The following is a 13,732-nucleotide window of genomic DNA, read 5'->3' as shown; positions in this document are numbered from 1 at the left end:
ACTGGGGTAAGTATTTACCCTAGTACCTCTTGTACGGTTCGGCACACCCCTTAAGATAGATATAATAACTCTAATCATAAGAGACTTTATCTAAATTATTTTTAATTTTTTGTTAAACATCTCACTTAATTAACACTCTACTAATTGAAAAAGTAAGTGTAGGAAGTAATAAATGACTTCTTGTTTTCTAAAACTTCAAATATTTTTTAACTAAATTCAATTAACTAAAACGACTAATCTTTTGGACCGGAAGGAGTAACTAATTCATACAATGATATTCATTACAACTTAAATGAATAAAGAAAAAGCGTTTCATGTGTTTTGCTAATTTACTCTAACTAATGTTAGCATAATTAGTTCATATTTTATTGCAACACAATTATTATAATATTAACCAACTAAAAATTGAGCTTTTAGGAGTACAGATATAATAATATTGGATGTCGATGGAGGCTTTCATGACTAAGGTTTGGTGAGCAAAAAAGTTAAAAGCTGGCAGCAGAGTTTTTTTTTTTTTTTTTTTTTTTTTTTTTTTTTGGAAAAATTCTTTTTGATTCTTATAAGGTTCAATTAAAATTCTAATTATAAGGTTTAGTAATTAAACAGAAGTATAATCATGATGACACGAGAATAATATCTTTCCTAACGACGATTTGATTCCCATGGCAAAGAGAATCCCTTTTTGGGAAATTGCCAACTCATTTCCATTTAAACAATTCCTCTTTTCTCAATAAAGTTCTTTTATTAGAAAAGGTTTTAGAGATTCTTATTCGATGAACGGGACAAATTATATAATCTACCACTTAAATTTATTAATATTTAAGTATTTTTTACACTATAAGATAACCTAAAGATCATAGATTGTAAGTTTCTAACATAAAAAAGAGGCCAAGTCACCCGTTACAACCGAGATAAAATTGCAAATTATTTGAATTAGAGAATACAACTTAATAGAATTTACTATGTTAATAGTTTTCCCAATAAATAACCTCTACAATTTGCACGATTGGCCTTATTAGGGGGTGGTCTTTAATTTTTGGCCCTCAAATTGGTGGTCTTTAATTTTTTACCTTTGCTAAAAATTCCTTGATTCCGGGTTTGAACCCTGCTCAGTTAAAATTAAAAAAAAAAAAAAAAATTGCAAGGTAAAGTTTGAATTAGTAAGGCAGGATTTCAAAATCTACCTGATCAGACAGAGTTTGACTGTAAACTCTACTTAAAGCAAAGTTTTGCCTTCAGGCATAAGACAAACTTTACTTTAAGACAGAGTTTTTGCCTTCAGGCATTAGGCAAAACTCTACCTCAAGGCAAAATTCCTTTTTTTTTTTCTCAGTTAGAATTTTACAAAACTCTACCTTTATCCGAATAGGCCTAACTTTGCCCGAATAGACCTAATTTTGCTATAAAACTCTGTCTTGAGAATTTTTTTTTTTTGACTGAGCCTAAATTCAAACCCCAAATCTCATGATATTAGGCGAAAGGTAAAAATTAAAGACCAGTGCCTTTGAAGGGCTATCCGCACAAAAAACTGATCCTAATATGACTAAAAGCCTAATATTTAAGTGAAAAAGAATAGATTGTCAAAAAAAAAAAAAAAGTGAACAAGAATAGTAAAATAAGCCCCTTATTCATCAAATTTTGTAGTATATAACAACCAGACTCTCAAGAATTTCTAAGTAATGAAAAATACATAGAATTGATTGAGTACGTGAGGTCAGGTTTATTGGTTTAAGAGTGTTATAGATGTTTTCAGAGAGTATATCATCGATCGGTGCCTATACAATCATAACAAAACGTCTAAAAAGGTTAAGACTTGGTTCCTTCATTCTTACTTTTTGAAAAACAGGTTACCCCGCTTGCACCATAGGCAAAACTTCAAGTTTAACGATTTGACTTTCGACCTTGAAGGATCAAAAGTCCAACACTAGCCATTTTCAAGGCCCTTCGGTGTAACTATCTATGTTTTGCTTGGGTCCATAAGTAGCACCGTTGGACTAGCTGTATATTGGCCCAAGCCCAGGCCCATTCCAAACTTAAATTCACTTGTTCATCCCCTTTTCTCGAAACTCAGAGTAAGTCAATTGCATACATAATTTGTCTACAAATTGTAAAAACACTTCAGAAATCCTAGCTCCAGTTTCTATATAAGAATTGTCTAATAACAGGACCTAATTCGTAGTCAAAAGTTTCAATTTACACACATGATATCAAAAAAGATAATATAGGTTCAACTAGCTAGTCTTCTGGTGTACATGTATCTTACTTCTGGGAGGAATCTGTTGAAACATCGAAACCCGGAGGAACAAATACAACATCGTCCCACTTTGACGTCGAACTATCCTGCAAAAATATGTCCACACTTTGTCAATCGCACGGACTACATTAAGGCCATTAACCAAGTCAATGCACATTTAACAAGCAAGATGAACATAGATAAGAGTCCAACGCGTGATGTGTTGTTTAGGCACGCGTCACGAGTTCGAACCATGCTACAGGCAAACACTGGGTAATTAAATGGACAGGGGTAGAGGGACGAGCGCATTATCAACTGAGTTTCGAACCGTGCTTTAGCTCGGTTATCAAAAATAAAGAAAAATAATATAAGAGGTTAAAACGAGTAAAAGGATAACAGAGAAGTTCTGCAAAATTACCAAACATTGGATCAAGAATTTTATTATGTATCATCGAAGTTTTTGGTTGAGGATTCTTACCTTCATACCTTGAATTATATCCTCCAGAACCGCAACCTGTCAAATCCGATGAATATTCTTGGTCATCATGAAGCTAAGACACAACGGTAGGTAAATATCAACAGACCTACCTGGATATCTCCTTTCAAAGCGGGATTCAATCGCCCTTGCTGCTGAGAAGCTCTTACTAATGAATTCTCCAGGTCCTCCTGCACAAGTTGGTAAAATTACAAGAAGGGCGATGTAGCATCACATCGCATTAGTGGATACTAACAACTCCAGATAATTAGCTTACCTTCCTGAAGAAAACAGGACGATATCTCTTGTTTTGGCTCCTCAGAACCAAGCTCCTTGACTGTAAATAAATATCAATCAGATCGATAAATGCCATTTTCAAATCAATGAGGTGGAGAACAGACAAGAAATACAAGATCTACTGTGCATGAAATTCACTGTTTGCTTACTAGTGTGCATGAAATTAATGAGGTTTATCAAATTTGTGACCATCACACACAGCACAAAGGACCTTTATGTTCCATGATCTTCATGCCAACTTCGAACCCTGGTCTTCCATGATGTTCATGCCAACTTCGTCGACCAATAGGTCACGCTTTTCAGTGCATGTTGGCATGGTTCCCAACTAAAATCTACCATTCAGCAACTTTTAACTAGTTTTGGACACCAATTCTTTATGATTGATGAAATTAAAGCAAACTGTGAAACAACGAAACACTCTCATATGTAGATGGAAATCCAATCCCCCCTCGCAAAAGGGGTTTGAGCTTACCTGCTTGTGGGGATGGTTTTGCGTCCTTAAACATATACAGTCATGGAAAACACTTACTCATCCACGAGAATGGCTAATACAATGACAAACATATTAGCACAAGCAGCTTGGCATTAAAACTCTTCCTTATATGAATGAAGAGGATATCCAGCTTAAAACTTCAGTAGCGGTCACACTATTGATGATGGTCGGTTTCAAAGTTAAATTTGCATCAGGCTATACAAGCGACAAAGAAACTTTCTTAACCAGGCAACATCATCCAAGAATGTGAAACAAGATTATAGCAGAGATAGTGCACCTGAAAAACTGGAACACCATAAAAGCTCTCATCAGACGTTCCAGTCCTTTCCCTTTCCTAGAAATGAAAAGGAAGCAGAATACGATCAGCTTCAGCTTATATAAGGAAAAAGCTATCGCGCACAAAATGATATTCTAAACATGTCGATTCAAATTTCAAAGCACAAAACCATTTTGGCATCAGCAGAAACCTGACTGTTATCCTCACAGAAATATCACTTAAAGATGAGGCCTCCTACCATTTGACTGACCAAATTTATGTCATGATACTATGTTCTGGAGTCCACAACTGGTATATGTAATCTTTGTTACAATACAAAGAAACTTACCGAGCAACAACTATCTTTTCATCCTCTTCAACACAAAAGCAACTTCTGCTTATTACATATTTATCCCTTAGATACGAAAATCATCTTAATGGTCATCTGAAGTGCCACAAACTTTCAGATTTAGTGTCAAGCAAAAGTTTATATTACTATTTATTGTTGTGATATCTCAGTACTCCGGATGTTGTTAGTATTTAGACAAACAAAAAACGAGCTTCAGACAATGTTTTACATAGGATTGCTGTTGAATCATCGATCATGACATATTTACAGAGAAAGTCTTGGAACAACCAAACAACCCTCATGTGGCATAGGATGTTAAAATCAATGATAGAACGAAGTACGACGTTTATGAAACTTAAAGAATTTTATGCCTGATAATGTATGCAACCAGTTCTCGTTCAGATGATCGTTTAAAAGGGAGAGCTACAACTGATAAAAGTATAAAATGGATAGAAGTTTTCATACATAACGATACTAAAACCTTCAAAATCAAATTCTCGCAATACCACTATGATGGCATGACTACTCTATCAACTTCCTTATAGATTTAAGCGTAAAATTAGTCTACAACAAGAGAATTTCACACCAAAATCATAACATTAACTTCATCCATAAAAATTACAGAATTTTGTATGAGTAGATATTCACCTTCATTGCATTCTTTACTTGAGATGCCTCTGGTATCAACCTGAAAGCAACTCCATCAACTTTGAGCTGGAAAACCTGCATCATTGACCATCCATTAGAGTGAAAAAACATTTTTCTTCTGTAATCAAGAATCCAACTATTAGCTTCCTACATTCAGTTTTTCAAAAGACAAATAGTAGCTAGTCATGCTTGTCCTACTTGCTTTTGACTAAAAATGTCCACTTCCCTTAAGTTTTAAACAATTGAAATAACACACAAATTTTAGGTTTAAGTCTCAACGGAGTTAAACAAGTATTATGTGATTCTTCCCATCTGTCTAAGCCTCAGTAGGCAGATTATCCCGTACTTTTGCTGGTAAGAGTAAATAGGTAACCGGTGGAATAGTCGAGGTGGGCGGAAGCTGGCACAGACACCACCCTCATTAAAAAGAATTGATTGGCAGTTTTTATCAAACACATTGGTAGCAGCTAGTAAGCTATGCAGAAATCTATATATTAATTTGTGTGGAATAAGAAAAGTGTTTTATCAATACAATAAAGGTATCTAAAGACAAAAAATCCCTTAAGTGGGCAATCGGGCATAACAACCCCTCAGTGCATAACCATCCCTGCATTATGTTTCATCCCATAACAATCATCATTTATTCCTCTTATAAACAATTCCTTCATTACAATAGCAGCACAACTAGTCCGTGTACTAACCATGCCTAACATTATTAATCAAGCATAGCTAAACATAACACAATAAGGGGTCGTTTGGTAGGAGGTATTAGAGAAATCTAATACTAGTATTAGCTTTGGTATTATCTAATCCCTTGTTTGGTAGTGTTTTCAACCTACGTATAATATACACCTTATTCAGTACTACTCTTATACATATTAAACCATGGAATTAACAATACGGTACTATTTCTTATATTATACACCCTATCCAGTACTATCTAGAAATTATGCTATGCATGTTATTTAATACAACAAACCAAACCGTTGATAAAAACTAATGTCAGCATAACTAATCCCAACATTACTAATACACCCTATTCAGTACTATCCTTATACACACTACTAAACAACCCCTAAGCCAGCAATTCCAACATTACTAATACACTGTATTCAGTACTATCCTTATACACACGACCAAACAACCCCTAAGCTAGCAATCACAACATTACTAATACACCCTATTAAGTCCTATTCTTATACTTATACACCCTATCCACACCCTATCCAATAGTCGATAAAAAATAATTCCAGCATAACTAATCCAACATTACTAATCTCCGCATTACGAATACACTTTATTCAGTACTATTCTTATACACCCTACCAAACGACCCCTAAGCACATACCAACAACATACCAATATACAAAAATGGCTGCACAAAATCAATAAAACTAACCTTATTAAGAGCAACAGGAACAACCCGAGACCCGTTTCGCATAGTGGGGTCCATGGATTCCATTTGTTGACGAAGAGCTTCAGCATCAGCTTCATTAAAACAAAACAGACCAAGATTTTTTCCAGTACTAACACCCGAAACAAGAACGAATTCTTGAGAAGCATTACTAAGTGCATAAACTGGAACTCCAGCTAATCTTTCTTCAATTGATTCAGTAGATAAAGATTGTTGCTTTCTTACAGTATTGTTATTAACACCAATTTTACCCCATGGGGGTGAATTTTGAGGGGTGTTGAGTTGTGGGAAAGTGGTTTGAAGGAAATTGGAGAAATGGGTTTGCAGATTCTTGAAAGTTTGTTGGAGTTGTAAGTGTGGTGGTGTTGATGAAGAAGATGATGATTGTTTGGGTTTGTTGAAGAAATTCATGGTTTTTTTTGTGTTTCTATGTTTGAGAGAAATTAGATTATAGTGGAAATATTGGTGAAATTGTTTTTGAGGTTTTAAAAACAGCTATGGAATTTGTGTCGAGATGTTTCTCTCTTTTTTTTTTTTTTTTTTTTAAATGGAACAAAAGATGGAGAAACCAAGGTAAGATAATTAATCTAACCATAGATAATATATTCTTGTTTTTTTATTTTTATTTTTTTATATTCATTATGTTTGGATCAATTTGTATATATCTCGGCTAATTTTATGACGTACTTATCATTTATTTATTTTAAATTCCAGAAAAATCCGTAGCGACTATCTTTCGGCACAAGATCTAAGAACCTCGCTCACTATGCAGTAATAGCCCGCAAACCAAAGAGATGATGTGGTGCAGTTCCTGAGACGAACTCATCGATCAAGGCCGGGCCGGGTGAGAATCATCTCAGTCTTTCCATGGAAGTCACTCAGCCAACCCTACCAACACTAGTATCGAGTAATTTTATTAGTTAAAATTTAAACAACAAACAAAAAAAAACATTAGTTTCTTTTGCTCTCTAAGCGAAATAGCCAATTCTTAATCGCTTAGGAAGAAGAGGGTTAGCTCTTGACTCTTAAGCTAGTCGAAGAAAGAGGATAGATCATTTTACACAAGTGAATGATGTTTCAATTGGACGAAGAATCACCTGATTTTTAGGTGATTTATTTATTTATTTATTTATTTATTTATTACATAGGTGTAGGGAAAGGAAAAACGGAGAGAGAATTATAATGTGGAGATTCGAACCTTAACCAATAAAATGAAAGTTCAGATAGTCAACCAACTGAGCTATGGTTGAATATGGGATGTTATGATTCTTAACTTATTTCATTAACAATTAGGTAAACCCCTAAATAACATTTTATAGTTCGTTTCATTGAAAAATCACCTTTAATTAATGAAGCATTCTTGACTATTTAAGGGGAAAATATATTTGCCTAGCCAATGCGAAGTTTATTGGCGGTATTAAATAATATTATATGGGTTAATTATGCAAAAAAATAAATATATGTTATTTAATGCAATATTAAATATATATATCAGAATACGTATATTAAATAGTAATTGATTGCTGCATAATAACTTTTTTATTATTAATTACCACAAAACAGTCATCTTTTCATTATTAATCATTTCAACTATTCTCTAATTGGGTTTTTCTTATTTCTGCTAACAGTAACAATGAGGAAAAACAGTTTAGCTATTTAGATTAATGGCCAGTGAAGGTAAGGTAGAAAGGAAACATTACTCCCTCCACTTCAATTTATTCGAGGGTTGACCTATTCGAGAAATCAAACAGTTATTTTTTTTGACTCATGGTATACCAGTAAAGATTGTATTCTTGATGGTAAGTCGAATCCCAACGACTCTCTTTTGTTAAAGATTGTATCCTTGATGGTATGCGGGATATGGATCACTTACAACTACCTGAGTTTCGAACTGAACATATCAGCACCATTAGTATTGAGAACCAGGTAGCAATGACAGTCCTACTTGGATGCTAACTAATTCAGGTATGTTTTCAACTTCTTTGCTTGGAAAAATGTTAAACAGAAAAGAGGGGCTTTTTTTTTAAAAAAAGAAAATATTTGGCATAAATATTTACCTTTTTAAATGTCTTTTTTTCTGTGGAAAATTTTGAAAAAAGAAAGTACCCTTTAATGAGATCATTTTGACTAAATTAAAAAAAAAAATGTTATATCTAGTTGTATTTGTTGTACTGATCCTCAAACAGAGAACTTACATCACACCTTCATCAGTGGTGAATTTGCAGAGCAGATTTTGAAGCAATTCGATATTCCTATTAGATCTATGATCCTGAAGTGGTGGAATATAAAGCCTAAAAATTCCATTCACAAAGTATAATGTAGATCACACCTGTGGTCATTTGTTGGGAGATTTGGAAAGATAGGTGTTCAGTGATATATGGAGAAAAGAAAAATTATGCGAAAAGAATATATTACCAGATAAGGTACCATTTGAATTGGGTGATTTCAAAGTCAAGTGTAACCTGCAATGGAGGACTAAATGGCATGAAATGTGTGATCAAATTATGTTACTTACTCAAAGATTGAGTGCATTATGGTTAAATTGATTAAACCTCCTGACAACTGGCAAAAATTAATACAGATGGCAGTAGAAACTCTTCTGGTGAAGTTGGCACTGGAGGTATATGCAGAGATTACAGGGGCAAAATGATTATGGCCTTTGCTTTTTCTTTTGTGTACAATTCTAGTAATATAGCTGAAACAAAAAGCAACACTATATGGAATGAGTTGGGCTAAGAGGCATGGTTATAAAAACATTATTCTAGAATGCGATTCTCAAATTGTGGTGGAAATGATCAAAGGTAATTTTCAATATCCTTGAAAGATCAAAGATATTATAAATCTGATTTAGAATATATAACAAGGAACGTACAATGCTAGGTCCAACATTGCTATTGTAAAGCTAATCAAGTCGCGGATGCACCTGCTAAATGGAGTATTACCAATGGCGACTTGATGATCCTATCTAGTTCGAGATTACCCTCTACAGTCGATGGACCTTATCGTTTGGACCAGATTCAAATGGCCTCTCTAAGGCATAAATAGGGGAAGAACAATTTTTACGTAAGAGGATAAATTCCAATTTGGGGCAGAAGAGTTTTTTTGCATTAGTCTCACATGCCTTTTTTCTATACAAATGAATTACAGTATAGTTTTATTAGGGACTTTTAAGTTCTCCATGCTTTGTAAGTGAGGTTGGGTCATTTAATGCCCCCTCTAACTATAATTTTTGGTGATATGCTAAGGTAACACCCCTTTTTAAAAGTTACTTTTGAACATTACCAGTTCGATATACAGTTTAGAGGAGTGGGAAGAAAGTATGGTTTAGTCCTATAAACTCGAGCCTAAAAAGTCAAATTTACAAGATTAAATTACTAAAGGTTGGTCTTAGTAATATAAACACAAAATGTAATATAAACACAAAATGAAAAACCGGACAAGCCGTCAAATTACAGCCCTACAGGCTACAGGTAATTAACAGGCCTACCTAGTCAAATTACAAGCACACGTTGTAATTTTTTCTATTTATCAAAACTGAAAAGGAAGAAGAATGTAATATAGTTAGAAAAGTTGGAGAGCAAGACAACACTAAGCAATAAGATAAGTTCTACCAATAGTAATATAAGATTAAATCGACAAATTAAAATTATCATCCTTAAGCAAGAAGATATACAACAGAATAAGGTTCTAGGATCAAAGAACACTAATTAGCAAGTTGATTTCTCATTTGATTTCTGAGTGGCATTAATAAATTTAATTCATACCGTTTCCTTCTTTTAATTGATTACTTAAAATTTATAAATCCTTTTGGTATCGGCTTCTAAGGCATTCAAAGAAGATACAGAGTCCATGAGTACTGATGAGAAAATTAACCTGAGAAAGCTTCTGCAAAGATGTGCTGCAAGCATTGAGTGGATCCATTAAAAAAAAAAAAAAAAAAAAAGAAAAAAAAAAGAGAGAGAGAGAACTAACGTAGACTGAAATTTGTAAATTCATAAATAAAAGGAGGGAATTGCCAGACCAATAAGTCAAAAAAACAACTTGCACCCTTATACTATATCAATTAAGAAGATGACAATACTGGCAGGCTAATTTGATAAATTCTCTTCATGTGTTGCTTCCTCCTTGATACTGTGTCCCGGAAAACATAAACTTTCCAGACATATTGACGGCTCGGGAGACCTGCAATCTGCGGAAAAATCAGGTGGTGAAACAGTAATAAATTGTTTCCGTTTAGGATAATAGATGAGAAGTTGATGCTTCCACTTCCCACGAAATAGAATTTCACCATTTTCACTGCACCACAAAGGCTTTATATCATAAACAAGTTTCACACAAATACTGGACAAGTTGCAAATGTTCATTAACCTATTCCAACCATCTTGTTCCATAATCCATATGTAAAATCTGTCTGTGTTGTATGTGCCGCCATATAAACTAAGACGACCTTTCAAAGTAGTCAAACCAAAGCTACAATTCTCACGTACAAATTTTGGCATTGGAAGCTTTTCCACTTCATCTGACTTCACGTCATAATAAATAATTGTAGAAGTTGTACAATCTACACGGCCGTTGATTGCTGTCGAATTTAGAGACCAAAATACACATCCTTCGGTGGTAATCCCCCGAGACCAACAATTAGGAATTAGTCGCATTGGACAAGGGAAACTTGTTTTCTTTGTCCAACAACCCTTATTCAATGAGTAGATGACATAAAACGAGTCACATATCAGTATAACCTTGTAGTCATCAAGGATAGAATCGTAGCAAATCCCACAAGCTTTCGGGCATCCGTCCAGCTGGTTCAAATAAGTACATGATTCAAGAATTCGATATTCTCTGGTAGATGGATTCCACAAAACATACTCATTCTGGTCCTTGAGAAGTACCAGGCCATCACATGAGCATGAGACTTCAGCACACTGCAATCTTTTTAGAGGAAATAGTAGCTTTTCCATCAAAAATAATTCAGGACTTTCGAGGTCTCTAAAGTCGAAATGGCCAGTAGGTCTTTGTATCAACAGCTTTTTGCGGCCCAACAATTTGGACCGATCATGGTGGATCTTTTTGAATTCATTGTCAGAGATTATGGCTTTCAATGGTTTAGAAACAGATTTAAAACGCAACAAAGATTTAACAGGAAGGTAAGTAAATATGGAAAATATGGTATCAATTGGAAGGTAAATGGATGTATCGGCTGACCTCTTTTGTACTTTCTTCTTTGACATTATAGAACAGCGGAAGTAGTAATTATGTCGTAGTGAATGGGCAAAGGTCGTTCACAGCACCTCAATATTTATAGTTTTTTTTTTTTTTTTTTTCTATTTCTATTTGGAAAAGGAGATGCATCTACATATTTTTTTTCCTAATTATATTTGGAAAAGGGAAACAAATCCGTGAAGCTATAAAAGAAGTAAAATAGGTTTTAAGACGTGTCTCTCAGTTTCGTAGAAAAGAGATTATTTCACCGTCTCAAAATACTTATCATCGTTACTAAAAATATTCATCTCAAAATCTATATCTATCTATCTATCTATCTATCTATCTATCTATCTGTACTATATCTCTCTCTCTCTCTCTCTATCTATCTACATCTATCTATACTACTTTAAAAGCATGAATATAAATGTTGATTTACCAAAATATCCTTCAAATATTGAACGACTTTTATACCCTTGATGAGCTCTAATCCTGTTTCTTATTGAACTATTATCCCTTACCACTAACGTTACGAATCCCATTTTTATTGAACTACCTAATGGAACGTTTATTACTACTAAAGTTACTAATCGTATCTCTTATTGTACGTCTATTACTACTAACTTACTACCAATTTGATCTCCCTTTTTTTTTTCTATAAATTGTACTCTCAATTTAATTTGATTAGTTTCGTTTAATAGCAATTTTCAACACTTTTATATCTGTAAATGATAATAAATAAAAATATGGTCACTTAATCTCTAATATTGGATTATGTTAGTCGTAACACCGAGAACATCAATTTCAAAGAGTATTAAGTAGATACAACCTATACTAATATTAAGATTTTTGTAACTTATAAAATAAATATTTACAATAACAGATAATATTATCTAATATTTTTTCTATAATTTAGATTGAATGGGAATAACGTGCAACTGCACGTTCGTAGAGACTAGTTATATTAAAAGCACGAATAATTTTTGGTAAATGTTGAATGACGAAAATATCCTCTAAATGTTGATCGACTTTTATGCCCTAAATAATTATATTAGTTTTCACAAAAAATCATACCAAAATGATAAATCTGAAAATACAACACATTAAGATAAAGTTGTAATAGAATAGGAATTTAAGTGAAAGAAGTAGAGTTTCGTTTATCCCTTCAACTATGATTGCAGAGCTGTCCGTTGGTTACTCAAGCAAGTAGACCGAGGGGTCCCTATTTCATAGCACTTTAGGATATAAATCCTATTTGGTCTAGAAGTCTTATTTCATGGCTTAAATGTTTATTTACACGTAATATTATGTTGTTACCTAAGGTTTAAAAAGGGACAACCCCAAATACTTTTTTAAAAAAAATGAGAAGGAACACTTTGAACGGTGAAAATATCTCAAAGTATAAACATGCTTGCACATTATTCCCTACCGACCTGATCATCACAAAAAATACTAGGTAACGCTAGCTATTTTCAACTACATGCATTAATTTAATAGTCAATTTCACTTTACCCCCTAACATTTAAGGGTTGAGAAACAATACCCTTTCCACATTTGAATGGGAACGATAACCCCCTTCTGCAATATTTTCTGGTAAGAATTTTCTTTCTTTGAATAAATTTTTTATTTTTAGTTTTCAGAATTAAAATACAAATATATATAACTCTTGTTATTACCCCATTCACCTATTACGTTGAAGATAATGTATTCCTTTTAGGATATAATTTTAGAACACAAAATACACACATAAAATAAATTAATACTTTATATAACAACAAGTCCATCATCTTCAATATTATCTCCAAATATTTTGTTATACTATATCCACATAATTGAAAGTTTATTACTTTTGTTACATATTTTGTAATATTCGACACAAAATTTTCGTGCATCTCACTAATTTGACTACTATTTGATCCATAAGATATTATTTTTCCAAGTTGCTTACCGGTCGAGAAAAAAGAAAGTGCTTTGTAGTATAAGATTCAATAATTAAAAAACCATTCAGATGTCTAAAGTGAGAACTCGTCTTTTAAGGTTCTAACAATATCTTATCATGTCAAAATTAAGATAATGGTATAACAAGACAAGCGACTTCGTGCAAAGCACGTACGTAGAAAACACTATATTAAAAGCACGAAGGGCCTTAGAAGTGTTGATTGAACTATTTGCCCTTCATTAAAAAACTCTACAATAGATAAAATTGTCATTTATTATTTTTCCAATATTTAGGAGTTTTAAATGAAGTCAACTATAACTATTACTTCCTTATTTGGAGTAGGTAAGAAGTCCTAATATTTCAGACAACACTTTAAAGTCAATTAAAATTTTATTTTATAAAAATCTTAAAAGGAAAAAAAAAAAAAAA

At 33.2% G+C, this 13,732-nt stretch overlaps 2 protein-coding genes across 2 annotated transcripts; both read right to left on the bottom strand.

Annotated features, from left to right (window-relative positions):
* Positions 1 to 2,067: 2,067 nt before the first annotated feature.
* Positions 2,068 to 6,690, bottom strand: LOC132052400 (protein TIC 22-like, chloroplastic). The gene is made up of 7 exons (XM_059443955.1): positions 6,151 to 6,690; positions 4,752 to 4,826; positions 3,776 to 3,832; positions 2,986 to 3,045; positions 2,822 to 2,899; positions 2,712 to 2,747; positions 2,068 to 2,340 (listed from the first exon to the last, which is right to left on the bottom strand). The coding sequence occupies exons 1-7, from the start codon at positions 6,574 to 6,576 to the stop codon at positions 2,260 to 2,262; spliced, it is 813 nt and encodes a 270-aa protein (XP_059299938.1). The 5' UTR covers positions 6,577 to 6,690; the 3' UTR covers positions 2,068 to 2,259.
* Positions 6,691 to 10,253: 3,563 nt separating this feature from the next.
* Positions 10,254 to 11,393, bottom strand: LOC132060784 (F-box/kelch-repeat protein At3g23880-like). The gene has a single exon (XM_059453707.1). The coding sequence runs from the start codon at positions 11,391 to 11,393 to the stop codon at positions 10,254 to 10,256; it is 1,140 nt and encodes a 379-aa protein (XP_059309690.1).
* Positions 11,394 to 13,732: the final 2,339 nt, after the last annotated feature.

Source organism: Lycium ferocissimum, chromosome 1 (genome assembly GCF_029784015.1).
Source record: "Lycium ferocissimum isolate CSIRO_LF1 chromosome 1, AGI_CSIRO_Lferr_CH_V1, whole genome shotgun sequence".
Classification (NCBI taxonomy): domain Eukaryota; kingdom Viridiplantae; phylum Streptophyta; class Magnoliopsida; order Solanales; family Solanaceae; genus Lycium; species Lycium ferocissimum.
Note: the sequence above shows the minus strand (reverse complement) of the source record. Positions and strands in the feature narration are given on the sequence as shown.

Coding starts and splice junctions, on each gene's coding strand:
- LOC132060784 (XM_059453707.1), bottom strand. CDS start 11,393: ATGTCAAAGAAGAAAGTACAAAAGAGGTCAGCCGATACATCCATTTAC.
- LOC132052400 (XM_059443955.1), bottom strand. CDS start 6,576: ATGAATTTCTTCAACAAACCCAAACAATCATCATCTTCTTCATCAACA. Junction 3,046..3,775: donor ATGGTGTTCCAGTTTTTCAG/GTGCACTATCTC, acceptor ATTTATTTACAG/TCAAGGAGCTTGGTTCTGAG. Junction 2,748..2,821: donor CTTTGAAAGGAGATATCCAG/GTAGGTCTGTTG, acceptor CGGATTTGACAG/GTTGCGGTTCTGGAGGATAT.